Below are 27,924 nucleotides of genomic sequence, written 5' to 3'. Positions count from 1 at the left end.
TATCTTATCAGCACTGCTTTATGAGAGCACATTAAATCCTTACTGAAACATCATGGGGTATAAGTAAGCCTACAAAAAAGGTACAGAGTTGGAACAGGCTACAGTGCTCCAAACTTCCAACAGCTTTGCGACCAGGCATCTGGACTTCTGTCCCTTTGCCACCTGCTCTTCTCCCCAGCTATGCTAGCCTTTTTTTTCCTTCTATTGGGGACTCAGCCATGTACTAAGGCAAGTTCCGGCTCATAAAAGCAACAACAGTAGGAGCTGTTGGTTCAGCAAATCCACTGTACAGTTTTCTAGAATAAATTTTTTTGATTATAGATTAATACTGTCCAGATATTCTGGTCCAGGCTCGCAGTGTGTGTGCCTGACACCTGCTGCATCGCTTCCTGGATCCTGGACTTACCACATTCATCATGAACTGAATTGTGTGGTCTTGATCCCTCACCTGTCTGGACCAATAACACCCACCAGTCTTTCTCCTATGTGTCTTTCTTTCACCAAGCTTTACTTCTAGCCTACACCTCATGGGGCCTGCCAGTCCTGTCCTTCCTAGCTAAAGTGTTGACTCACAGGCAGCTTCTCACTTGATGTGCAGCCCAATGTCAACCAACCTTATCAGGAGGTCAGAAAAAGCCAAGCGACATTAGACAGTGTTTATAAAGTATCAGATCCTGCCAAAGTATGGCCCATGGACCACTGGTGCTGTGGAGTATATTTGCAATGTTGTGTGCTCTTCTAGACTCTACGTAAGAATGAGAACACTCTAGATTAAGAGGATCCAGAGAAATGTGGTTAGCTGAGTACATGTCTTGGAATTATATTATTTGAGGAACACAGTAGAATACTGAAATTGTTTAACCTAAATATACACACACACACCCTGGGGCAAATATCCCCATCATCTTCCCAGTCACCCAGGCTCAAAAAACACTAAGTCCTCCCCATCTCCCTGCTCTTCTTCACCCCACACATCCAAGAAGTTGCCGAGTCCTGTTACTTTCACGTGAACTCCATCCTCGCAGTGCCAGGCCTCACTCACAAACATGTGCATCCCTGCTCAGCTCACCTCTCTGCACACTCATGAATCCCTCACCCAGAAAGCCTAGAGAATTTCCAGAAAGAAATAGAAAAATATAGAGCCCATATTCTTTACCTAGACACAGATCTCCTTTAAAATCAAATCCAATCTTTGTATTCTCCCACTGCTCCCATTTGAAAAGCTGGATTGCTATCATTTCCCCAAACTCTATGGCTGCAGGCATATGTCGTCATTTGCTTATGCTTCCTGTACAACCCTGCTGACACCCCACTCCTGCCTCATGTCTGTCCAACGCTGAATTAAATTTCCTTGGTTTTCAATTATTATTGCTTTCATTTTGTTTGTTTTGTTTCCAGCTTTATTCAGGTATAACTGACAAATTATAATTGCAAACATCTAAGGTGTACAATGTAATGTTTTGATATACGTATACATTACAAAATGATTATCACAACTTTTATCCTGCTGGTGGGAATGTAAATTAGTACAGCCATTATGGAAAACAGTATAGGGGTGCCTCAGAAAATTAAAAATAGATCTACCACATGCTCCAGCAAACCCATTTCTAGATGTATGTCAAAAAATAAAGTAAAATAAAATATTATCTTGAAGAGATATCTGCAGGCCCATGTGCATTGCAGCATTATTCACAATAGCCAAGATATGAAAATAACCTGTGTCTGTTGATAAATGAATGGATACAGAAAATATAAGATAGATATTCATGCACATAATGGAACATTACTCAGCTTCAAAAGAGAAGGAAATCCTGTCTTGGAGACAACATGAATGAACATGAAAGACATTATGTTAAGAGAAATAAGTCAGGCAAAGAAAGACAAACACTGCAAAATCTCATTTATGTGTGGAACTTTTAAAAGTCGAATTCACAGAAAGAGAGAGTAGAAGGCTGTCACCTCAGGCCAGGGGAAAGAGGCAATGGGGAGACGTTAGTCAAAGGATACAAAATTCCAGACATAAGATAAATAAAGCCTGGGCATGGTAGCTCACACCTGTAATCTCAGCCCTTTGGGAGGCCAAGGAAGGAAGATTGCTTAAGCCCAAGAGTTTGAGGCCAGCCTGGACAACATGGAGAGACCCCATTTCTACCAAACAAATTGTTTTAATTATCAGGGCATGGTGGCATGCAACTGTAGTGGCAGCTACTTGAAAGGCTGAGGTGGGAGGACTGCTTGAGCCCAGGAGTTTGAGGCTGCAGTGAACCATGATTGCGCCACTGCATTCCCGCCTGGGGAACAGAGTGAGACCTCATCTCTCTCAATAAATAAATACATACATAAGTAAATATGTAAATAAGTTCTGGAGACCTAATGTATAGCATGGCAACTACAGTTAATAATGTTTTGCATACTAAACATTTGCTGAGAAATTAGATCTTAGTTATCCTCACAAAAAAAGGATTAATTAAATTTTCAGGAGTATGAAGATGGGCAAAAAGGAGGAGAGGAAAATCTCAAACTCTAAGTCCTTTCAAACTTGTGAGCAGAGAGAAAGGGTTGGTAGCCAGAAATACACAAAAATTAGCCTGTAGCCATGTGCTGTATGCTGTTTAGGACATTAGACTATTTGTATAAGTTCTGATAGAGCAACTATGTCACATCAGAATTATTATGCCTGTTTACAGAAGCAGTATCTGAAGCACAGATATTTAGGAAATGTTCCTATAGACTGACAGCTATGACACAGCTGAGATTCAGGCCTTAGTCTGCAGACACCACAACCATTTCCCTGCCAGCATATCATACACCTTTCTTCAGCACACGTGTCTGGTTTTCCTAAGACTATAGCCATACAGTGGGAAGGATACAGGGCTGGAGGTTGAAGGCCTCTGTTCTATTCATTCTGCAGTGAAAAGCTGCCAAAAGAACACTGCTGTTTCTGTGGGGAGCTCAATAATAAAACATTAAACTACCAAGGTTGGATCTTTATTTGATCAAGTCGCATAAATACCTTTTCTTGCCTTAAACCGTGACAGTCACTGCTGAAAGATTAAAAACAGTGCTCTCATATTTGCTTTCTGTATCCTAGTTCCTCTGTTATGAATTTATTGCCCTTCATTTTAGCACATTTCCTGGATTTGTGTCATTCTTTTAGGGTTTTCATCTAGGAGGTGAGAGTACATCTGGTCTCCCATCTCACTGGTGAAATGATTGACTGCTCCTGTAGTTAGTAACTCCCCAACGTGCCAGACCCTCTCCTGGAAGTTTTCATAATACATTTTCTCATTCAGTAATCTGATGGCGAAATTGTGTTAAGGAAGCTAGTATACTATGCACAGTTCTTTGTAAGTCAGCTTTCAGCATTTTAGAATTATAGATTCTTTTAGGAAAATGAAATCCCATGAAGTGGTCTAGCTTGGACAGGCCCTTGTGTTCCAGAAGCAGAAACAGAATCAGAAGAATGTTGTGACTTTTCCCGGAGTTTAGAACCTGCTCCTGACACAGGCAGAACCCACATGTCTGGAGTCACAGGTATGCGTCTCTCTCATCAAATCACCTACTAACATACAGAGCACTGAAAATCCTGCCTCTACAATGAGCCACAATGGATCCCAATGACAGCATAACATAGAAATGAAAACCTCAACTATGACAGCAGAAGAGAGCAGCTGATAAATTTCACATAATGAACTTCAGGAGAGAGCCCACTGATGGCAGCCATCCTGCCTTTTCCGATTTTTTGCACATAGCTGTAATCTTCCATGAGCTCTGTCTCCACTTAGGTCTTAGAAGTAAAAAACCACTGGCGCAAATACCTGAACCCCCCCAAACTACAGTGGCTGCCTCTCTCTTCCTAGGTCCCTTACTCATAAATAATTCAGAGGGACCACAGATTTTCATTTGGCACAGGCTTTAGAGTCCTATAATTTACATGATTGTCATAGAGTAAATATTTAAAGACACTCTATTAAAGAACACACTGATCTACAGTTCCTCTCACGGGGCCCTCTAGGGAATCCTCATGGCCTTGGAATGGGGCCTTTCTGCTTAGTGCTCAGAGCTCCTGGACAATTCCTAAGCATTTTGGGGCTTAACATTCCCATGTTTTTACTCTGAAATTAAAAAATTATCTTTCAAAGCTAATACACAGAGAATGAGAGGGCTTAGACCACAGTGTTTAGGAAAATAATGTCATCAAGTAAGTAGAGAAAACCCTGGACCTGCTGTCAGTCTTGAGTTCACTCCCCACCTCCCTCCACTGGACATTGACCACCAGCTTTTATAAGACAACAGCCTGCCCCTGTCAGGCCAAGGGTTAAAGAATGTTCTGACTTTGTTATGATTTTGGTGGTGAAAACCGGGGCACTGGACAGTAATTGAGTTTCACCAAGGGTCAAATAGAGATTTGATTCCTCTTCCTTCACAGAATGGAGAATTCATTCAACACGCATCTTTTCCCTGCCCATTATGCCGCAGCAGTCTGATGGGAGGGACACACCATGGTGAGGGTACTATAGCCCACTCACAGGACTATGTCCTGTGTAAGGTCACCTAAGAGATTGGGTGCAGCAGGGTGGGAGGAAGTCGGGGAGCTTTCTAAGGAAAGGTAGATTCCAGATGCACAGGATACCCCAGCACAGGGCTGGAGTGCAAGGAAAGTACAGTCCTACAGGGCTGCCCTGGAGCTTCAGTGGGAAGACTGGAGGGGTGGCAGAGAGGTGCAGGGTGAAACCCATGCGATGTTTTGGTTTAGGAACACTGGGTGAACTTTTCATTTTTATCTTGCAATTTAGCTTATCAATCACTACATTAGATGTTTTTAGAATCATAGTCATTCGTTGAAAGCAGCTGCATAGAATTAAACGTACATTAAAAATCAAGCGAATATATCTTTAAATTGGTGCTAAAAAGATTTTACTCTTATTTTTCAAAAAGGAAGATGGACTTGGAGTTATTTAAATAAATAATGGATATTTTCTCAAAAATAAGAGTAATGAATAAAGAAAGAACAAACAAGACACAGGTGGAAGCTTACTCTCCTACCTAAGGGTCCTTGGTTGTCCTAGATCCCTGAGCAAAAAGCAGCAGGTAGGAGCAATTGCAACCGCATGGGCTCACCCTCACACTACCCTGCACCTTCCCATGAAACCCCTTGTTCTTTAAAATCGTAAAACGTTAGAAAGCAGAACTCTTTTCATAGATCCAAAGAAACAGAGGATAGCTATGCCCTGTCTCATAAAGAGGAATCCTACGAGACGTGATGGAGCCTACTGTAGAAGAAGTGTAGCCAAGGTTGGTGAGTGGGTGCAGGTAAGGAAACTGAGGCATAAGCTTACTCTACTAACTTATCTGAGGTCAAGCATAATTGGTACCAGAGTGAGAACTACAACCCTGATTTTCTGGAAACCAGTCTGATCAATTTCCTACGAGACTAGGAAAATCATTTGTAGTCTTTGATACCCTTGCTGTAAAAAACACATTATTGCAATCGACAATCTCTGTAATTGGGTTGTAGATTTCATTGTATGTTGAGCACTCAGTATTCTAGGTAGGTAACAATTGTATTGTGATAGAATCTTGAGACAATGATGTTGGTAAAAGGTCCAAGGCTCCTAAGTAAAAGGGGCATAGTTTCAACACCAGAATTGAGTAGAAGAATCTCACTGAAGTCTTTACGACATTACTTCACAAGTTTTCAGAAATGACGTTTCAAAATGTACATGTTGAGTACATTTGAATAATTTTTCTTTGTTTGATTGTTATTATCATTTATATTCCGTCTTTTCTTTCCAGGAATTGGCCCACAGCAATGTATGAATGTACAAAATTAGTTTTCTCATTTAGTGTTCTCATTATGGCTACATCTCTTATGGTTTCCAGACTCTGTTTATTTGTCATTGGTAAAAATGCACATCTGTGCTTTTGTCCAATATCCATTATGATAGCAAGATACTTAACATGTCTCCAATTCAAGTACTCACTTTCGGGTTCATTACTCCTATAAAATGTATATCTTTAGAAGTATTAATGCCCAGATGTCTGTAAGCATCTACCAAAAGGAAAAACTTGTCTTACCATCAATATATGTGGAAAGTTTATGTTGTTTTAATTAATTCATTATGAGATATCAGTGAAATATGTAAGGGTAAAAAGTTAATTCAATCTAACAAACTATTAAAAGAAAAATATGCGTTCTTCTGACTACAAGGCATTTTGATGACTTTCTCTCTCTCTTCCTCATCAATCTATCCTGAAAAATGTATTTTTCTCATATTAATTATTACTCTTATGAGTAATAGATGCCAATTGTAGAAGGGTTTTAAATTTTTAAATAGGGTAAAGAATAAAATTAAAATAACTTATAATCCTATCCAAAACCAATCAGAAGAAATCACTGTTTGCATTTGGATCTTAATTCTGTTGAGAATTTTCTCTACATGTATGCATTATTATTAAGTTTTATATTACATATCTTCAGTTTAATGGGTAATTCTTGATCTTCCATTAATTTTTCACCACATGCATGCAAACATTTGCATAATCTATGTCCTTCACTACAACCGGTGCTCACCCAAGTTCTTTTCTTCATTGTGTGCATTCAATATTTTCATGATCTTCCTGTCAGTTAATATCTCAAATAACTACCTCCTGGCATTCTTTTTAATGGACAATATGTCTACAGTATATTTTTGAGCCACATTCTACATGAGCATATCTCTGTGGCCTGTGTACTTTATGGGAAACATCTTCACTAGGTGCAGAATGTGGGGAGTATAGCCTTTTCTTTCCATATTCCATAGGTGCTATTCTATTATTCTTTGCCTTTGACGTTGTGATTAATATGTCAGAGATAGTCCTCCTAGATGGAGCAGCCCCAGTTCTGCCAAGTCCTCATTTTTACAATAAAAAACTGCTGGACATAACACAACAAACAGAAATAGGAAGATTCTGGGGTGCAAACAAGATGATGGTGCCCTGAGACTATAAGACTTCAACAATACAACAGTAAATATTCTGGCTTCCTTATCACCTCACATATATCCTGAACAAGGCATTGCCAAAGTCTCCAAATTAAAACTCAACAAGTACAAATAAGAAAGGCTCCCAAAAATAAAAAACCCAAGGACCCGGAAAAGAGTGGTCTAACAAAAGGACTACTTTTTAGCAATATCTGCCTTACTCTAGGCAAACACCACCAGCAAAACTGTCCCCACCATCTCAGGTTTCAGCAGGGCCCATTGGGTAGTGAATCTTCCACTCCCCACCTGACAGAGACAAGGGGCACAGTGGTTTTCTCACTGGGGTCCTGAGGCAAGTTGAGACTCCATCCCCACCTGGTAGCAATGAGACTTCACAAAGCAGAGTGAGACAGGGCTAGCCGCCACTCTACTTCTCATGTCATGAGGGACCAACGAAGAGCTGAGCCTCCACATCTACCTGACAGCAATGAGACTGAACCCAGAAGTGCAGAATACGGCTACTCAGTACCCTGGTTCCACCACTGACCCCACCCCAGTGGCAGCAGGGCACAGAGGGATGCCAAGCATCCATTCCCATCTGGCTTCGATGAGACTAAAGAATACTTTCAAAGTGAGCTAGCTGGTACTTCACTACCTGTCCCCAGCGTCATCAGGGCCCAATGGGGAGCAGACTCTACTCCCCCCTTCACTTAGAGACAATGAGACAGCATGAGTCAGTGCCTCATTTACCATGAATGTGTCAGTGAGGCTGGTGGGCGATCTGGTCCCACTCATCTGCACAAAAGCAGTGTAAGTCAGTTCTCTACCTTTGCCTAGCCAGGGTGGTGTCATCAGGCCCACAGGGAATCAAAACGTATACATCTGGGTGGCTCTCATATGATTCCTCAACAGAGGGCTTGCCTGCTAGGAAAAGGGATCCAGAGTCACATATTACAGTTTCCAAAATGCCTAGGATACAACTGAAAATAATCCTTCACAACAAGAGCCAGAATATTACCAGTTGAAAAAGGCAATAAAAAATGGTAATGTCAAAATGAACTGAATGTTGAAATTATCTGACAATATGTATCATAAAGATGCTTCAAAAAGTAATTTTGAATTTTCCTTAAATATGAAAAACAAATTAAAATCTCACTAGAAAATATAAATGATTAAAAAATGAATGAAAATTCTAGAACTAAAATATACAATGACAGAAATTAAAACCCACTGGACATGCTCCACAGTTGAGTGCAGCTAAAAAAGAAGAGACTCCATGGACTCGAGATGAAAAAAATAAAACTTATCCAATCTAAATAACATAGAGAAATAAACTTTTTTAAAAATGAGACTCAGGAAAGAGACCTCTGGGAAAACAATACAAGAGCTAATAATCTTATTACCTGATCTTAGAGAAAAGGGAAAGAGAGAGTGGGGCTGAAAAAGTGTTCAAAGACATAACAGCTGAAAACTTCCCAAGTTTGGCAAAAAAAACCATAAACCTAAAAATCCAAGAGCTAAATAAATCCCAAATAGGATAAAACCAAAGAAAGCCACACCAAGATACATCATAATTAAATTTCTAGAAACTAATAAGTCAACAAAAAAAATTCTTTAAAGCCGTCACAAAGAGAGAAGGAAGAAAATACCAACTAGAATAGCAATGGATTTCTAATTTGAAACCATGGAAGCCAAAAGGAAGTAGCACATTTTTCAAGTGCTGAGCTTTTCTTTAATTGTCAACCATGAATTCTATATTCAGTGAAAATATCTTTCAAGAATCAAGGTGAAATAAAGATCGTATCAGTTGAAAAAAATAAGCAAATTTTTCATTAGCAAACCTACTCTTAAAGAATAGCAAAAAGAAGTTACATAAGCACAAAGGAAATCATAACAGGAAAAGGCTTAGAACTTACAAAAGGAAAGATGAACATCAAGATACGTTAAAAATAGAAGTAAATATAATAGACTATTGTTCATCTCATGAGTTTCCTAAGTCATATTTGGTGACTTAACTAAGAATTAGAACACCATCTGATGTGGTGTGTATAGGAAACACTTAAGACAATAATATTTTAAAGGTAAACAGGGTAAAAGTAAATTGAAGTAAGCTTTCTACACTTCACCCAAGGTAGTAAATAACAATATCAGTAGACTGTGATAAGTCATATATATGTATTATAACACCTAGAAGAACCACGAAGAAAACTAAATGAATGTATATACTTAAAAATACTATAAATAAATCATAATAGAATCAAAAAAAATGCTCAAGTAACTCATGGAAAGCAAGAAAAGAGAAACAGAGGAAACATAAAACAAATGATAATGTCAGACTTACACCCAAATATATTAGTAATTACCTTAAATGTAATGGTTCCCAAACACCAATTAAAAGGCAGAGATAGGCAGCGCAGCTTAAAAAATATGACCTAACAATATACACTCTACACAAAACTCACTTTACACAATGAGATAGGTTGGAAATAAAATAACGGAAAAGATATATTATGTAAACATTAATCAAAAGAAAAAGAGAAGGAGTGACTATGTTGAGATCAGATAAAATAGATTTCACAGCAACTACATTTACTAGTGACAAAGAGGAACACTACATATATGCAAAGGATTAATCTACCAGGAAAATATAATCATCCCAAATGATAAAAGGCTCAATCCACCAGAAATATGTGACCATGCCAAATGTGTACACACATTTGACGTGTACCTCAGAGCTTGAAAATACATGAAGCAAAAACTGATGAAACTGAAAAAAGAAACAAAGCCACAATTTGGAGACTTTACTACTCGCCTCTCAGCAAACGAAATGTGTCAGTGATGATCTTCAGTGAAGGTTCAGTAATCTTCAATGATCAGTGAAGATATGGAAGAACAAAACCACACAATCAACCAACAGGATCTAATTGACATATAATGTACATTTCTAACAACAAGAGTAGAATACTTTTTTTTAATCACCCATGGAAGCTTCAAGATAAACAATATCCTTACCATAAAATGAACTTCAACCAATTTAAAATAATTGAAATAATGCAGAGTATGGTCACTGACCGTGATGAACCAAACCAGAAATCAGTAACAGAAAGACCACAGGAAAATCTCAAAAACTTAGAATTTAAACAACATGTTTTGAAATAATCCCTGGGTCAAAGATGAAGTCTCAAGAGAAATTATAAAAAATGTCAGAGGCCAGTCTTATTTTTATTCCTTTGAAACTAATGTGCTTTGACTCATAGCTTTGTAAAAACTTTTTTCTTTATCCTTGAACTTTAGAAAATTCATCAAATTTGTGCATCAATCATTGCTACTGCCATAATACCTAATTCATAAATTTTGATAGAATCATGACAAACTCTTCCAATCCATTGGTACAGAATTATTTTGTTGTTTTGTTTTGTGTTCGATTCATTTTCTTCTTACATCATTCCTTCTTACTTTCTTATTCATCTGCTTTTTTTCTATACCCGATTCCTCTAGCTTTTCCCCTCTGATCAGTTTTACTGTGTCACCTTTTCCCTGTGTGTTCTTAGAGAATACTGCATGTTTGTTCTTTAAGTCAATAATTCTAAGTGAAGGAGAGAGGTTTGTAATCAATCAATAATGTTATTCACTGCATCCAATGAAAATTCGTATTTCTATCTTCATCTTAGCTAGCTCCGTTTTTGTAACACACTGCAGCTCAGCCTGGCATTTTCTTCTTATCTTTTATCCTCTCTTTCATAGAGTTCACACATTTTCCTCTATTTATGCAGATATAAACACATCATGAGATGCTCCCCATGAAAACACCCTCTCAAGGTATGCAATGTCCTCCTCTCTGTGGTTGGGGGATCAGTCCTTGTTCCATACTGGGTTTGATAACTGGCTTTGCTGTCCTTTTGTTTCTTACTCCCTGATTCCAGCAAGGGCAAGCTAGTACTGGTGCTTTGCATTGCTCAGAATCCTCCCTTACCAGGGTGCCCCTTTACCTTCACTCGGGTACCAACAGATCTTCTCTCTCAAATATATCCAAAGCTCTCAAGGGCATGTTGAAGGTTATGGATGCCAGCCAAATTCCAACAGCCAATGCTGTTCATTCAGTAGCTCTATTACAGATCAGAGATTTTCCCCTGTTCTCATGCTCATACTCTCTCATTGTGATTTGGAGATTTTAGCAGGTTTCTCATTTCATCAAAAGCAAAGCAGGAAAATCTACCATGCATGTCATCCACTGCTCCCAGGTTCATTTCATCTCTGTCCCATCATCCTAGCATGCAACATGCACCACCCTTCTCCTTCCTCCCTGGGGTTTGCAGCATACTAATGAGTTGTGGCCCTCCAGGGGATTCCAAAAGAGATATACAAATGGGGAGAAAAGAAAGACAAGAGCTCTTTCTTGTTCTAATACAGAACAGTCCTCCCCTGACACCCAGTAGCCAGGTATCCATCAGGTTCCTTCCTAGCAGTGAGAAGGTGAGTGTGGATATCTCTAAACTGACTCCTAACTTATACTTCTGTCTGTTTTCCTGCTTCAGTGGTCAAAATATGAATCAGCTGGGAAGTTTATCAGTTTAACCCAGTGGTTCTCAAACTTGGTTACCATTAGAATCACCCAAAAACATTAAAAATGCCTGCTGTTAAAGACTTACTCCAAATCAACCAAATCAGAATCTTTGGATAAGAAACATAAATCAATATTTTTTAAATGCTTAAGTGATTCCAATGTACAGTTTAATGACCATGGATCTGGCTTGTTCATGACATTGCTGAGGTTAATTCCTCCCACATGGTGGCATTTCATTACTGGCATGCCAAGGTTTGGATGAAATTTCAATAAGTAGTTGAAGAAGTTTAACCTTTACAACTGCTATCATCACCACCCACAACCACCCCCAATAACACAAAATAAAATAATACTTTATCCCTTTTCATTTTTACTCTATCAGAGGAAGATACCTTCCTATCTACTTAAGCACTTCTATTTAATCTTCTGTTTTCACTTATTCTGTTAATCTTATTAAAAGAAATTTCCTCTTAGGTTCATTATTTTATATCTTTATTTAATATTTTAATTTAACAAAATTATGCCAACTTAAAAGGTCCTAATAACAAAAGAAGCAAGTACATATTTTGCTGCATATTTATCTTTATTTTAGAATGTAATTATCATAATGGAATGTACTATAGTAACCCTAAAATATAGTGCAAAAGCAAATTCACTTAAATGACCTATTTATTGAATACCTATGAATAAAGACTTTAGAAAACACAAACATCAGTAGTATAAACACCTTCCATGAAGTGTTTACACTTTTATTAACAAAGGAATGTAAACAAATAATGATAATGTGAAGTATCAACTGCTCTAATGACTGTCTTAGTCTGTTTTCTGTTGCTATAATAGAATAACTGAGACTGGGTTATTTATTTATTTATTTATTGAGACTGTCGCTCAGGCTGGAGTGCAGTGATATTAGCTCACTGCAACCTCTGCCTCCCGGGTTCAAGCAATTCTCCTGCCTCAGCCTCCCAAGTAGCTGGGATTACAGGTGCCCACCAACATGCCCAGCTAATTTTTTTATTTTTAGTACAGACAGGGTTTCACCATGTTGGCCAGGCTGGTCTCGAACTCCTGAGTTCAGGTGATACACCCGCCTCAGCCTCCCAAAGTTCTGGGGTTACAGGAATGAGCCACCATGCCCAGCTATGAGACTGGGTAATTTATAAAGGAAAAAAGTTATTTCTTACAGTGTTTGGAGTCTGGGAAGTCCAAGGGCATGGCAACAGCAATAAGGAGCCCACTCCTGAGACACTGACATTAATTCATTCATGACAGAGGAGGCCTCATGACCCAAGCACCTCTCAAAGGTTCCTCCTCCCAACACTGTTACACTGCGGACCAAGTTTCCAACACACAGACTTTTGGGAGACACATTTAAAATACAGCAATGACCTAACACAGTGTCTGGGAAATATCTGTCATTATATGAATGCTTGATAGAAATAAATATATGGATGAATTTCATAAGCAAATAACTGTGGGAGAAGAAAGAGAAGCCACTAACTCATCCTGCAGGGGTGGTGAGTATTCCAACAGAGGTGATGTCTGAGATGGGCCTAGAAAGTTAAGCAGAAATGCTTAAGGTGATGCAGGAGAAGACAGGCAGTCTCAGCAGAGGCAATGCAGCTACCAGGCTCACAGGGATGGCAGGGCAGTGATGCAAAGGCCAGCTACATGGAGGGGAAAGTGAGGGGCCATAAGCGAGACATGAGGCTGAGAAGATAGGTCAGGAGCAGCTAGCTGTCTCCTAGAGAGAAAGGGCCAGCCTGGGTTCTAAGAAAATAGCTTCTTATCAAGCAGCCTGCATCAGGGTTCAGAAATCTCTAATATTAGAATGTGTACATCTGCTGAAACCTCATCAAAAACCATTGTCATGAGAAGTGTGATATATTGTCCATGTAGTATAATGATCCGTTCATTCACTTGTTATAGCCTGAATGTCCCCTGAGCCTGGTGCTGTGCGACTGCTGAGACCAACAGGGAGCAAGACACAGCTTCTGTTTTCATGGGATTTACTGAAGTTCCACATTGGGGCAAGGTTTGTTTCACTGTAAGTATTAAGCTAATAGTTCTAGCTCTGTCCATTTCCCACAGGAACAAGCAAGCATCAAGGGATGTGATAAAATATTTTCATCAGAACCCTGCTCGTGGGAGTTCTTTATCAATATTTTGATAATAACTGCCAACACAGCTTCCTGTGGCGCTATGTATTGTATATTCCCAATTTATTGCACAAACCTTCCTTTCCCATGATGATGCATCAAGTCAAATTAGAATTTATCTGTTTAGTCTCAAGTTTTTAAAACAACCTCTCTCTGCTTAATTCCTTCTACTTTAATTTTCCATTTCTGAAACACCATTGAACTAGCCCTCTGGAAGTCACCAGCAAAACGTCTGCATTCTACTTCTTCTGGATGACCCTGAAATATTTCATTTTTCCTGCCCATCCGTGTGAAATTCTGCCCTCCACTGGCCTCTGTGCCAAGATCTTCTTACCTCAAGGGCTACAGCACCTTTGTCCTCTACTCTCTGTTCTATCCATAGCCTTCTTCTGTTCTGAGCCTGTGTCTGACCCATTCAGGATCTCACTTTACCAACACCTTTATCTATCATTTGTTATTAATGTTAGAACTTAGGTTACCTATGACTGCTCTACCGAACTTTTCTCTCCAGTTTTCTGAATCCTATGCACATTTTCATCTATGTATGTGAACCAAACTAGCATCTCTAATCCTGCAAAAATCACCTCGCCCCTTCCTTGAAAACATCCCTTCTCCCTGACATTTTTTATAATGTCATCAGTACTGAACTCTAAAATGCTCAGGTTTATATTTTAGTTTCTTAAAATCTTTTTTATTCCCATCCCTAGTGCCTCAATCTTTTCTCCCGTCTGTCTGAAATTTATCATTTTTTTCCTCTGGATTCATCCTGGCCTTAACCTCAAAATTGTGAGCAGTATCCTTCCAATAGGTCATTAAATTATGACCAGTCTTCTCCCTTTAATCAGTGGCTTCCAGATCATTCTTCCTAACATATTACATAGATTATGTCATTCTTATTCTCACATATTGGTAAAGCCTGTCTATTGCTTACTAAAAGTCCATACTCTTCATCATGATGGTCAGTCAAAGCCAAGCAGCATTTGATCTTAAACAATCTTTCCAAAGAGATAAACAATTATCCCTCTACATTCAGCTTTATGATGAGGTGAAACTGAACTCTTCCATATAAGCTGAACATACACTATAATTGTTATTGCATTGCTAAGACCTAGAATGGCTTTCTGACCTCAGTCAAACTTCTGCTCATTGTTCAAGATCCAGTGTTAATGACTTCCCCTCTGTGAACCATGCTGTATTCATGCCCACCAGAATGACATCTCAGTTTGATGTAGTAGAAAAGCAAGAGTTTGTTATCAGCTAGACCTAGAATCCAATCATGGCCCCATTATTACCTTGCTCAGAGCCACAGCTGATAGGCGATGTTTTCTGAAAATCAGTTTTCTAATCAGTAAAGTAGGCAAATATTGTCTATCTTACAAAATTGACATAAAAATCAGATAAGACCATGGATGTTAAATACCTAATGAAGTTCTTGATACACTTCAAATATGTTAGAAATGTTATTCTGCTGTCCCTACTCTGTATGACTATTGTACTATTTTTGTACTTCTCTTAGTCACGTACATTTTTAACTTTTACATTACCTATTATCATTCCAAAATAATTACAATGCCACAAAATAATTAAATTTACTTTGTTAAAAAACTGGTGTGGAAGGAAAAATAAATATGGAAAAATAAAGTATGATTGAAATAAAGTGAAAGCATATTAGAAAAATTGTTTAGTGTTGATGTCTATGTGAATTAATGTTTCAACAAATACATTTTGTGAATAAATTGTGGTAGACATGGCCTGTTGCTTATACTTCTTGTTTCTTTCCTTTCTTTATAAAAGAAGCTAAATTAAATTAACAAATTATAATTTATCCCACCTAAGTGAAATAAATAAATATTCACTTAAACCAGTAAGTTAACTCTGGATACCAGAAATGGACCTGTGCCATTTACCAAAATAAGAAAGCATAGATAATGAATCAATGATCAACATAAATAACTGATGAATTGAGGGCTCAGCATAAATCAAAATGTGATGTTCATCTTCCCAGTGATAAGGAGGAGGGACAGTCTGTATTCTCTATTACAGTATTCCATATAATATTGTCTTTAAAAGGTAAAATTTTTCTTGCTTCTGTAAGATATTAAGTCACAGAATAAAATAATTTTAGGAGAGAACTCTCCAGTCACATTTTGTTCCCCTCATCCTACAGATGAGGTTACAGGTTCAAGAAAATAAAGACATTTAATGACACACAAAGGGAAAGAGAGCCTACAACTTGGTATTGTGTTTAGACACGGATTGGTTGCCAAGTAGAAACCTTCTCATTGCCCCTCACATTTCTATTCAGAAACTTTTCTGTTTCTTTCACTTTTAAAAACATTGTCTTTTGAAAGTAGTGAATTACAATGCATGAAAAATAACATTACCGTATTGTCTCCAGTCCACAGTAGGGGGTAGGTGCTGCCACAAAATAAGGTTGTTTAGATGATTTAAGTAGGAAGGTAGGGAATGAAAACCCTTCTGATTATACCACACCTAAAAAAAGAAAGATAATTTAATGGCTCTCACGAAATTAGCTCGTAAGTCTGTTTGTCAACTATTCTGGGATTTAAGGAACGTATGTGTCAATTAACTTCCAAGGCACCTGAGTGCAGGATTCAAAGTAATGTTCCTGCATGGCTGACAGTGAGCAGTCAATTCCAGTCTGCTAATTTTATATTTATCTCCAGCATATAATTTACAGCTAAAAATAGATTAATTTTCCCCAGAACAAATGTGAATGTTGCTCTATAATTATTTTCTTATAAGAATAAAGGAACCAAACCCTATCATTTTTTTTTCTTTCTCAGTTAGTAAGCTACTGAAATTTGACCTGCAAATTAAATGTGTGGAAGATTATCAGAAAAAAAATGATTACTTTCAAATTAATAACTGAACATGGAACATTATTTCTCAAAATAAACTGAAATGAACATTTGCTGAGCATGGAGAATAAAGTAGCATGCCTGTCAAGAGAAAGGTGAAAATAAGAGAAAGACAATGTTATTAAAGCTGGAATGAGAAGCATCATAAAAAACACTAATCAAACCATCAGTATCTATATTTCAAAGTATCAATATTTTAATAAAAATGAAAAATATATTATTAATTTGAAAAGCAAGTGAGTGTCTTCAAGAAGTATGATGACTCCAACTGATGCATTTTGGTCTTAATTCAATTGACTGAACAGCTCATTTCTCTAGAAGAGGCTGCCTTTTGTGACAGATAATCCGCTTGGTAGAATTACCGCTGCCTCACAGCAAGTTAAGGCTTGGAGGAACCTATTCAAGTTATCGTAGTTTATGCAAACTTTGGACCAGATCTCAAATCCCTTCCAACTTGAGGGCTTCCAATCTCTTTTCTTTCCACCCCTTCATGCTATAACTAATTATTTTTTAACCAGAGACTTGTGTGGCAGCTATTGTGTTTGTGGAAACAGCTAAGTAATAAAATATTGATCATATAGTTAAAAAACCAAAAAGAGAAAAAAAAAAAAAACCCTACTACACAAGACAATGTTCCCCAATTCCTTCTCAAATAGCCTATCTCTTCAGGCAATTCAGAATGCAGATCTCATCTTTCACACCACTCATTTTAAAATATTTTCTTAAGTTCACAGAGAAATCCTTGCCAATCATTTTTTTAAACCCCAAGGAGAAGAAGTGCAGCTTGAGACCCACTAACTACAGAACTGTGAGTGTTCAAAGCTATGTCTAAACAGAGTGGGATTTTGTGACCAAAACAAACAAACAAGAAAACTACAGCGACGTAGACACAATTCTCCAAAGTAGGGCAAATTCCAAGTTCCTTTGATGGAAAAGTCAAAAGTGAACTGAAGGAGTTTATGTCATATATCAGAGGTGTGTCCATGTCATCCACCCACACAACTCTGTACTGTCACCCTTTGGGGTCTCCCCCATGCCACCCTGCCCCCTCACACACACACACCTACACAGGCACTAGCCAGATTTCTGGAAATGATAGAAACTCAGGATTCTGTTGAAGTTAAGGGACAGGCTAATCTGGTAGAAAAGCCCACTGCCTGTGGAAAGTGGAACCTCCCACCAGCCCGGTCTGTGACCTCCTTCTCCCCCAAGTCTTGATTCCCTTAACTGTTCAAATTTAGGGAAAAAATAGAAGACACAAGGATAGTCCCTGCCCTGAATTAAGGTTTTTTAAATTTTGTTTTGATTTGTTTTATTATTTTAATTTTTGTTTTAAAAGTAGAGTGATTAAAAAAAAAACTTAAAAATGACACCACACTACAGTACAGAAACAAAAACAGAGCTTCTTTGGCTGAATGGAGCTGGAAAGACAGGTGGCTGCCTGCTCAGCCTCCCTAGTTTCACCCTTTGTAGATTCTGAGACTTCTGTTTGTGTTTGTTTGCTTTTTTGTTTTGTTTTGTTTTTTTGAGACACAGTTTTGCTCGTTGCCCAGGCTGGAGTGCAATGGCATGATCTCAGCTCACTGCAACCTCTGCCTCCCGAGTTCAAGCAATTCTCTTGCCTTAGCCTCCTGAGTAGCTGGCATTACAGGCATGTGCCACCACGCCCGGCTAATTTTGTATTTTTAGTAGAGACGGGGTATCTCCATGTTGGTCAGGCTGGTCTCGAACTCCTGACCTCAGGTGATCCGCCCACCTTGGACTCCCAAAGTGCTGGGATTACAGGCGTGAGCCACTGCACCTGGCCGAAACTTCTGTTCGTGATTGTATTAAGGGCCCTAGTTCTTCACCATCCCTGTATCCACATGCTTTGCTATGTGACTTTCATGCCCTCCCATTCTGATGCTGTGCTTGGCCATGTGACTTGCTATGGCCAATAGAATGTGGCACAATTGAGAGGCACATGTATGTTCCTGAAGTCTCCCTTATGCCTCTGCTATCATCAGATGCAACAGTGGAGCTGAGACCTCCACTGTCATCCCAGCTGAAGCCAATACCACACACATGTTCATTCCTGGCCAAGATCAGCCCAGCCCAGTCTGCATTAGCAAAACCTCACAGACCCGTGAGCTAAATGAACATCCATTGTGGAGGCCACTGAGCTTTGAAATTGTTGTTATAGAGCATTATTGTGGCAATAGAGTACCAATATAGTGATTTACACTGGAATGGGGTGTTACTGTACCAAAAACCGAAAATAGTTGGCGTTGCTTTTGAGACCAGCAAGTTGGGGGACAAAGAGACAATTAGAGAAGCCTGGAAATACATGATAAAATATTTAGGAATACTGGGGAAAAATAATAAAAAACAAACTGCTATAAATAATTGAAAAAAGGGTGACGCATATTACAGTGTGAAAACTGGGTAATGTCACCTGTATTAACTTCAAAGATGGAAATGGTGCCCAATAAACATCTTGACCTGGGTACGGAGCTCTCTTGAGAGAATGTTGAAAGACATGGCCTCAGAAGAAAGATCAAGTCAAGGGTGCAATTGTAAGAACTTTGTTGAGATCTTCAAAGAATGATGCTGCTAAGAGACTCTCTCAGGGGGACACAGGGCTTTTAGGAACCTAAAGGGTGTTGTCCTCTAGTATTCTGGCATTCCCCAAATGCCACTAATTAATTTTAGAGAGAGCAGCATATCTCAACAAGATCGTGAGAGTAGTTTGTGGATCTCAGTTAGAAAACTAGAAAGCCTAGGGTGCTTTATAGGAAGCTATATCAAGAAGGTACCCCAGGCTGGAATACATGTAAAATGTAAATAGCTCTAAGAACCCAGCTGTCCACAGGCAGGAAGCAGGCTGAGAGCTACTCAAAAGGCATATTTTAAAGTATCTTCACACATAGCTATGGAGGGCAACGGAAGGGGAAGCACCTGGCAGAGTAGAGTTAAGGGTCATTGCAGATGATGAGCTGGGGAACATTCCAAGGATGCAGAACCAGGCCCTGGATAAAGAGCATCCCAAATTCCCCACAGATAGTGGGGCCTGGCACCATCTGTTATGCACAGCCCACAGCAGCACAATCCCACAGACTCATGAGCGAAATGCATGTTTACTCTTGATGCTACTAACGGTTAGCAGTTGTTTGCTACACAGCATCATTTTGGCAATAAATGATTGACTTGCAGAGTTCCAAGGAACAGATTTTAAAATGTTCTGGAACTCCTGATCGGTTCCTTTATAAACTGGCCTTTACTTGAGAAAGGTTTTATAGATTCTTTAAGTAATAAATGCATACTTTGTGATGATCTTAAAGTTAGCATTCAGGACTTAACAGAGATCAAAGAAAAAGCTTTTATTTCTTTCTTTTTCTTTTTCTCCCAAGAATGGTTTTCTAAAACTAGGCTGTGTTCTGGAAATAAGCTGTGGGATTTCCTTCCCTACCAGTCCATAAGTCACGAAGTGATAAAGTCCAATAATGAAATAGGAAATTAATCTTCTTTTAGGAACATACTATGACACCTCAAAACAGACCTTTCATCTCAGGAATAACAGCCCCTCCAAAAAGTAACTAAGCAGCTATAAGAAAAAAAAAACTCTCAGTGGATATTCAAATATATAAAATTCCATAAGAGAACAGAACTATGCAAAAAAACGAAAGTGAAAATGTGTTTAGCTTCTTTAACTGAAGTGTGTAAGTTCTAAAGAGTGTTTTGATTAAACAAGCTAAACACTCAAGATGTGAATGATAGAACTCATAAAGGTCACACAAGAGACATTCTACAAGATATTGAACCATACATTAAGTCTATTCATATGCAAATTTTTCATGTTTTCCTTCAGAAGGACTATGAAAATCATATCATCTATGTCGATGAATGTAGCCTAAGGGCTGAAAGAAAAAGCCGGTCATTACAGAAAGATAAATGCAATCATTTGAAGCAGTTTCAGTCGCCAGCAGTTCTGGTATTTCAAATAATAGATTGCCCTTTACACCCCACAACAATGTTGAGTTCCTTGGCTTGCTGGAGAGGAGCTTAGTCCCCAAAGGGTCAAGTATAATTCACCTGCATGCTTGTGCCTGTCGAAGGACACGTAAATAACATTAAAAACTTCAGCAATCACCACTCAAACATGTCAGTACAGAAGACTCATCTAAACAAAGACAAAAAGTTAGAGATGTGAGGAGAACACACAAATCCCCAGCCACTCATCACTGAACAAGAGGTCCGTGCCTCAGACACTTCAAAGCAAAGACACAACCATCTCCTATGAATACGTAAGAAGGGTTTAGATTGGGATAGACTAAAAAGTCGGAATATTTGTAGAGGAAATGAACAGATTCCTTCTACTAATTAGGTATATTTTCATAATGGCCACATAATGTATTCCAATATATGTCAGCAAATACATTTTATTTTTCTATCAAGTTATTAATAATGATATTTTCATATCAAGCTTTAAATCTTCATGCATGTGTGTTGTCTTTAGAAGGAAAAGAGATTTGAACAAACCTCAGCTGTTGGAGAGATTCCTGAATCGTCCACGCTACGACTGGAAATTTTTCCCAGATTACATCATAATACATTTGTTTAGGGATTACATTGTGAAGTATGACTGTCTCATCAGGGATGACATTGTGAAGCACCTGTAAGAACTTTTATTTCACTGAATAAACCTCCAACGTGTGCATGTCTTTATCCCAATAAGCTCCTTCAGGTTCACATGAACCATGCAAGTCCCCACTACAGAAGAGAGAGAGTGCCTTCCTGGGCTCATGGAGATTGTTCTTGTTCTCATAGCTCCACAATTGGCTCATGAGTAGACACAACATCCACACACTACAGAATGAAATGTCTATACTGATATCCTAATAAGAACTCACACTCACTCTCCCGCAGTGGACTTAACTTCCTCCCACAATCTACCCTTTTCTGATTTCTCTCTCAATCAAACACAATACTATTTCTCCAGTCATGGAGACTGAATGCTTTGAATCTTTCTGCTTTCCCCATTTTAAGGTAGTGTTGACTTTTTTCCTTAAATAACAACAACTCACTGTTGGGTTCACCACTTCTCTGTTCCTACTGATGGATCAAGGCATCTTTCCTCTATCCCAGTCCTCATTCTCTCAAAGCTGAAGAATCTCCCACCTAGTCTCTTTAATTCTAAGGGGACCATTCCTAAATCACAGGTATAGTCCTGGCAGGGCTTGAAAATCCAGGACTCCTAAGAGTAGCTCTGTGTAACTGCTGCTTTCTTTGTGTCATCTCCAGGCCTATCTATCCAGCCTTCTGGAAGATAAGGCATTTACATTCATGAATGGAAGTACTCCTTGGCCAGCAAAGAAACTAGTGATATTTCCAATTATGACAACTATGGATATCTTTGAAAATAGATTTTTTTCTCCACTTTATATTTACTAGGTGAAGTCCTGTCTTAACAAAAAGCAAAAACCTATTTCCTCTATTTCTAAAGAAAAACAAGTCATTTTTTTTCAAGACATTATTTACATATAATTTTCCTTGATGCTTAGTAACAAATGATTGGATTTAATCTGGTCCTTCCCAACCCTGTGCTCAAAATTATATTTGAATGTTGAGTTTTCCTAAATACTTTCTAAAACAGGAAAAAAATAAAAAGAATATGATTACCTTTGCCAGAGTTGGGGGTTTTGATATGTTTCCATTTGCACCTCCAGCTTCACTGGGGACTTTTAATCCAAAAGACCAACCTCCAAGCCTGTTAACAATGAACATTGTGTTAGTGCTTCAACCACAGAGCACCAGGACTTCTAATCAGAGGGTATTCATTACTAACCCCACCAGGTACAGCAGTCTTAGGACAGTAGCCAACTGAGCATCTGTGGTCTGTGACATGAACACACAGGCAGAGAGGTGCTGTGCTGATGCAAGTTTCCTGGCTCCCAAGCCAGGCAAAACGGAAGGCACTGATAATTGAGAAGGTGTGGATAAGGCTGGCCACATTAGAAAGTGTACTTGTCACACCTTATTGTCTTGTTAGGAAATACATGCCATGTAACAGGTAGGGCTTGATCATCAGCACTGTTATTATTTTAATTAATGGTCATTCCCTCTACAAATCCATTATTCATAATTTCTTGGGCTACGTGTGGTGGCTCACACCTGTAATCCCAGCACGTTGGGAGGCTGAGGCAGGTGGACCACCTGAGGTCAGGAGTTTGAGACCAGCCTGGCCAACATGGTGAAACCCTGTCTTTTTCTGTATTTTGTAAAAATACAAAAAAAAAAAATTAGCTGGGCATGGTGGCAGGCACCTGTAATCCCAGCTACTCAGGAGGCTGAGGCAAGAGAATCCCTTGAACCTGGGAGGCGGAGGTTACAGTGGACATCGTGCCACTGCACTCCAGCCTAGGCAACAGAGCAAGACTCCATTTCAAAAAAAAAAAAAAATTTCTTAATAGTGGTCATAATCTTTTGAGCCACTCTGGTTTGTCTTCCCTACTCTATTTCTTTAATCTTTCACTCAAATCTTGTCTGGTTTAGGAAAGCATTCCAGACAATTTCAGGTGGGTTAGATGTTCCTTGTCTTTTGAGTTCCCACAATACCCTGTATTTCCATCCATTGTTATCAATTACCACACTGGGTTTTATTGTCTGTTTGCTGGTTTATCTTTATGTAGCTCTGTGAATTTTTCCTGGGTGGGAATTATATCTTTTTTTTAATATCTCCATGAGTTGCACACTATCTTGTATCTATTAAACTTCAAAAAAAGGGTTAACATTTAAAAAAAAAATGTTAACTATTATCTAAATAAATTTTGTCTTCCACTCACTAGATAAAAGGAGACTGAAGAATAGTCTTATCTTCTACCACAGTGTTCTACTCTCAGCAAAAATTCAGGCAAAGGAATAAGTACACATTCCCAACTGGCTCAACTGAATATACTCATTCATTCAACAGATACTGGTTGAACATCTTTGATGTGCCAGATAATATTCTAAGTTCTGGGCACACAAGTTCCCACCTTCAAAAAGCTATTGGCTCATGCCTGTAATCCTAGCACTTTGGGAGCCTGAGGCGGGAGGATCACCTGAGGTCAGGAGTTCAAGACCAGCCTGACCAATATGGTGAAATCCCATCTCTACTAAAAATACAAAAAAATTAGCCAGGTGTGGTGGCAGGTGCCTGTAGACCCAGCTACTCGGGAGGCTGAGGCACGAGAATCTCTGGAACCTGGGAGGTGGAGCTTGCAGTGAGCCGAGATCATGCCACTGCACTCCAGCCTGGGTGACAGAGCGAGACTCCATTAAAAAAAAAAAAGCTAACCATCAGAGTTAGAACAGAAAACCAGAGATTCTAGCACATGTTGAAAGACATTAAGAGGTGGGGCAGCAGAAGAGAGGCAGGCAAACCCCAGTGGGGCAGGTAGAGGGCAGTAGGGAGTCCCAGGCAATACAGTCAGCCTATGGGATGCCTTCATACATGAAGCAATATAATACATTTGGGGGATATGGGAAAATTACATTGGGCAGATATTATTAAGATTCAAAGCAATGAGAAGCACTCACTGCTGATCTTTCTCATCTGGATTCACCCCCTTAGTCTCAAGGAAATTCAACACAACACAAAATGTTTCCCAAAAATTGCCCAAGAGGAATTTCAAGATGCTAGTTGTACCCAGGTTCCCATATTGAATGCTGCATAATAGAGAGGACTCTAAAATAAGGTCTTTCTTTCATTATGCTGTAAACTTATCTGCTCTTATTTCCTAAAGCAGTAAAACAGCTTCTGGCTCTCGTGCTTCTGCCACTGACAAATCTCAATTGATAGGATTTCCCCCAGCACTTAAAAGAGTGAAAGTCAGCAGTAAGGAATCTTATTAAGGTCCGTGGCATCTATGTGGAATTTTTTTTGTTTGTTTTTGTTTTCAATTAGACTTTATTATATTTAAATATTAGAAATGGATGAGAAACAGATGACAAAACTATTTGTCTACTTTTAATGTAAAAACATGGACACAGGAAGGGGAACATCACACACTGTGGAATTTTTATGAGCACCAAGGTCAGTCTTAGATTTTTGACTTTTTAAGAACATTAGCATTTAAAACAATAAGTTTTCCATAGTAATCCAAACAAGAAAAGACCCAGCAAGAGTATTGAACACACCTTGGTTTTTCAGATGGTGCCAGCAAGTACTCCTCCATATTGAAGCCTGAGAGATTCAACAGTGTGTGGCCCAGGTGGTTGGTCAGGTAGGGAGCACTAGCACTTCTATTTGGACACTTCTGAAATTGTTTTCAAAAAGATAAAAACAAAAACTTTTTTATAATTCACAAACTGGTTCACTGACATTACTTGAAACTACATGTGATTTTTCTCTAGCTTTCAATTTTTAATAAATTATCTGCAGCCCTTTATATGTTCTAATTTCTAAAATCTCTTTCAGTCACATGTATTTGAGAATTATGCCAGAATACCACTGTGACTTTTGCAGTCAATTATATCTGAGAACTTCAAATCCTTTTCTGTATGTAAGTTTGGGCAGATTTATAAAAACTAAAAAAAAAAAAAAATGTTTTCACTGGGGTGATCTTGCATTTGATGAACCTGAAAGAGAGTCAGAGACAACTAGTGGGAGGAAGATAAGCAGGATAATTCAAAGGCGTGTGTCTCTTTCATAAGGTCTAAAGTAGAAATCAAACAGCTTTTCTCCAGCGACTCACCAGCATGCCAACACCAGCTCTGCATCATGGAATAATCACCTAACAAGGTAGGAGGCAGTGATCAACACAACGCAAAACCCAGGCCACTGGAGGCTGCGCAATGATGTGCTCTGCCCTGCCACAGACCGGCTTTAGAGTTAATGTGCTTTGTTTCCATTTCTCAAACACTTTCAGAAAAGATGATATATTAAAATAGGAAACGACTCTGTCTCTGAGTCTTTTGTTATCAAAATGCCAGGGGTTTGGTCTTGCTGCACAGAAAGCCAATCACTGAGACAATGAGTGTTGCCAGGGAGGAAGCTTTTAGCTGAGTTCTGCAGCTGAGGAGAATGAAAGAGAAAGTCTCAAATCCATCTCCTCAACCATCTAAAACTGGTGGGGGTTATATGGAGGGGAAAATGGGAAAACAGGAAAGAAGGAGGGGTAAGGAAGCAATCATGATGGATGAGGCGTCTGGAGTCTCATTTTCTGAACTCAGAGATCTAACGTATTTCAGTCCCTTGCCTGAGGATCAGGTTCTTGAGGAAGAAACTTAGGTGAGACAAACGTAAGTTTCAACTTTTAAGACCAGGGAGGGTCCATTTCCATGTTTATTCAAAAATCCATAAATATTACTTCTAAGAGACATTTGGGCCAGTTTCACATTCATTACAGCTTTGGAAGCTTGTCTGCTTATTTGCAAAATGAAAATGAAAACAGGCTTACCTAAATGCATGGATTTGCTGTTAGGTTCAGATACACATGAAAGAACTACAGCAAAGTAAGAAGGGCGATATGCATTTAAGATACTACTTTCAGGGTCTTGAAAGAAAGGCTTGAGGAAAGATACTAAAAATAATAATAATTGTTGCACATAATAATTCAGCAAGACTCTCACTTATTTGTGGAATCTAAAAAAGTCAAACTCATAGGAACAGAGAGTAAAATGGTGATTGGCAGAGAGGATGTTGGTCAATGGATACAAAATTTCAGCTAAACAGGAGGCAAAAGTACAAGAGATCTATTGTACAACATAATGACTACAATTAGTAACAATGTATTGTACCTTGAAAATTGCTAAAAGAGCTAGTCGAGGGGCTCACACCTGTAATCCCAGCACATTGGGAGGCAGAGGTGGGTGGATCGCTTCAGGTCAGGAGTTTGAGACCAGCCTAGGCAACATGATGAAACCCCATCTCTAATAAAAATGCAAAAATTAGCAGGGCATGGTAGCACAATCCTGTAGTCCCAGCTACTCGGGAGGCTGAGGCAGGAGAATTGCTTGAACCTGGGAGGCGGAGGTTGCAGTGAGCCAAGATGGCACCACTGCACTCTAGCCTGGGCCACAGAGCGAGACTCTGTCTCAAAAAAACGAAAAAGGAAAATTGCTAAAAGAGTAGATTTTAACTTTGGGAGGCTGAGGCGGGCAGATCACGAGGTCAGGAGATCGAGACCATCCTGGCTAACACGGTGAAACCCCGTCCCTTCTAAAAATACAAAAAAAAATTAGCCGGGCGTAGTGGCGGGCACCTGTAGTCCCAGCTACTCGGGAGGCTGAGGCAGGAGAATGGCGTGAACCCAGGAGGCGGAGCTTGCAGTGAGCCAAGATCGCACCACTGCACTCCAGCCTGGGCGACAGAGCGAGACTACATCTCAAAAAAAAAAGAGTAGATTTTAAGTATCCTCAACACACACAAACACATGCACACAAATAGTAACGTTGGGGCTCAGAAAACAATACCCCAAAATATGGTGCTTTCACATGCTGAGCTAAAGAAGCTTCAAGGTCTCTCTGACCTCCCTCCTACCCACCATCTCTCCCAAAGCACAGGATGAAGTTGAAATTCTTTACCTAACTAAGATCTAGACTCACCAAGGAGAATGTTTTATTTCTCCTCCTTGCTGTAAGACCAAGAATGTAACCATACCTAAACAGATAGTGTCTGTTCCAAGATCCATTTATTCTCTATTGCAATCTTTTATTGTCCCAGTACAGAATGCATCTTCTCCCCCCATAACCTGATTTGCCAGGATCCAAAGCCCTATTCTTTTTGTAAACTTGAGATGATATATAAACTTCTGAACTTCATTGGGGGATAGATAATCACTCTGTAATTCTCCCCCTGTACATGTTAAAAGAATTCATATGCCTTTTCTCCAATTAATCTGCTTTTATGAGTTGATTTTTTAGCAAACTTACGGAGGATGAAGGGCAAGTTTTCCTGTGCCCCTACAATAAGTACATGAGGTAATGCATATATTAAAAAGCTGGATTTAGCCTTTCCATAATGGGTGTGTGTGATTTTATATATATATATATATAAAATGATATATATGATATATATAAAAATGAAATATTATATATAATTGAAATATATATGTATATATAATGATATATATCATATCATTTTATGTATTATATATATAATATCATGATATATGATATGCTGTAACCACAAATATATATAACTTCTGCTTCTCAATTAAAATAAATAAATAAATCAGCCAACCTTGATGAACATAAAAACCTCTAAAGTTTCCCTACCTCCAGCTTTCCTCTCTCCAACTCACTTTGCCACCCCCCATACCTATCAAGATACATCCTTCTAAAATGGTGTTTTCAGTTAGATGATTTTCTTGCTAAAAAAAATTCCAATTATTATC

General features: G+C 38.8%; 1 protein-coding gene across 2 annotated transcripts in view; it reads right to left on the bottom strand.

The window, feature by feature from the left end:
• ABCA13 (ATP binding cassette subfamily A member 13) overlaps nucleotides 1–27,924 on the bottom strand; it is a 513,749-nt gene that overhangs the window by 179,302 nt on the left and 306,523 nt on the right. For both annotated transcript variants that reach the window (XM_063606228.1, XM_003805826.7), the window contains exons 46-48: nucleotides 24,725–24,843; nucleotides 22,226–22,313; nucleotides 16,070–16,178 (exon numbers count right to left, since the gene is read on the bottom strand). In XM_063606228.1, coding sequence (XP_063462298.1) covers nucleotides 16,070–16,178; nucleotides 22,226–22,313; nucleotides 24,725–24,843 — 316 coding nt within the window. The remainder of the gene's footprint in view (nucleotides 1–16,069; nucleotides 16,179–22,225; nucleotides 22,314–24,724; nucleotides 24,844–27,924) is intronic.

Source organism: Pan paniscus, chromosome 6, assembly GCF_029289425.2.
Source record: "Pan paniscus chromosome 6, NHGRI_mPanPan1-v2.0_pri, whole genome shotgun sequence".
In the NCBI taxonomy this organism is placed as follows: domain Eukaryota; kingdom Metazoa; phylum Chordata; class Mammalia; order Primates; family Hominidae; genus Pan; species Pan paniscus.
This window is presented reverse-complemented; position numbering and strand designations above follow the sequence as displayed.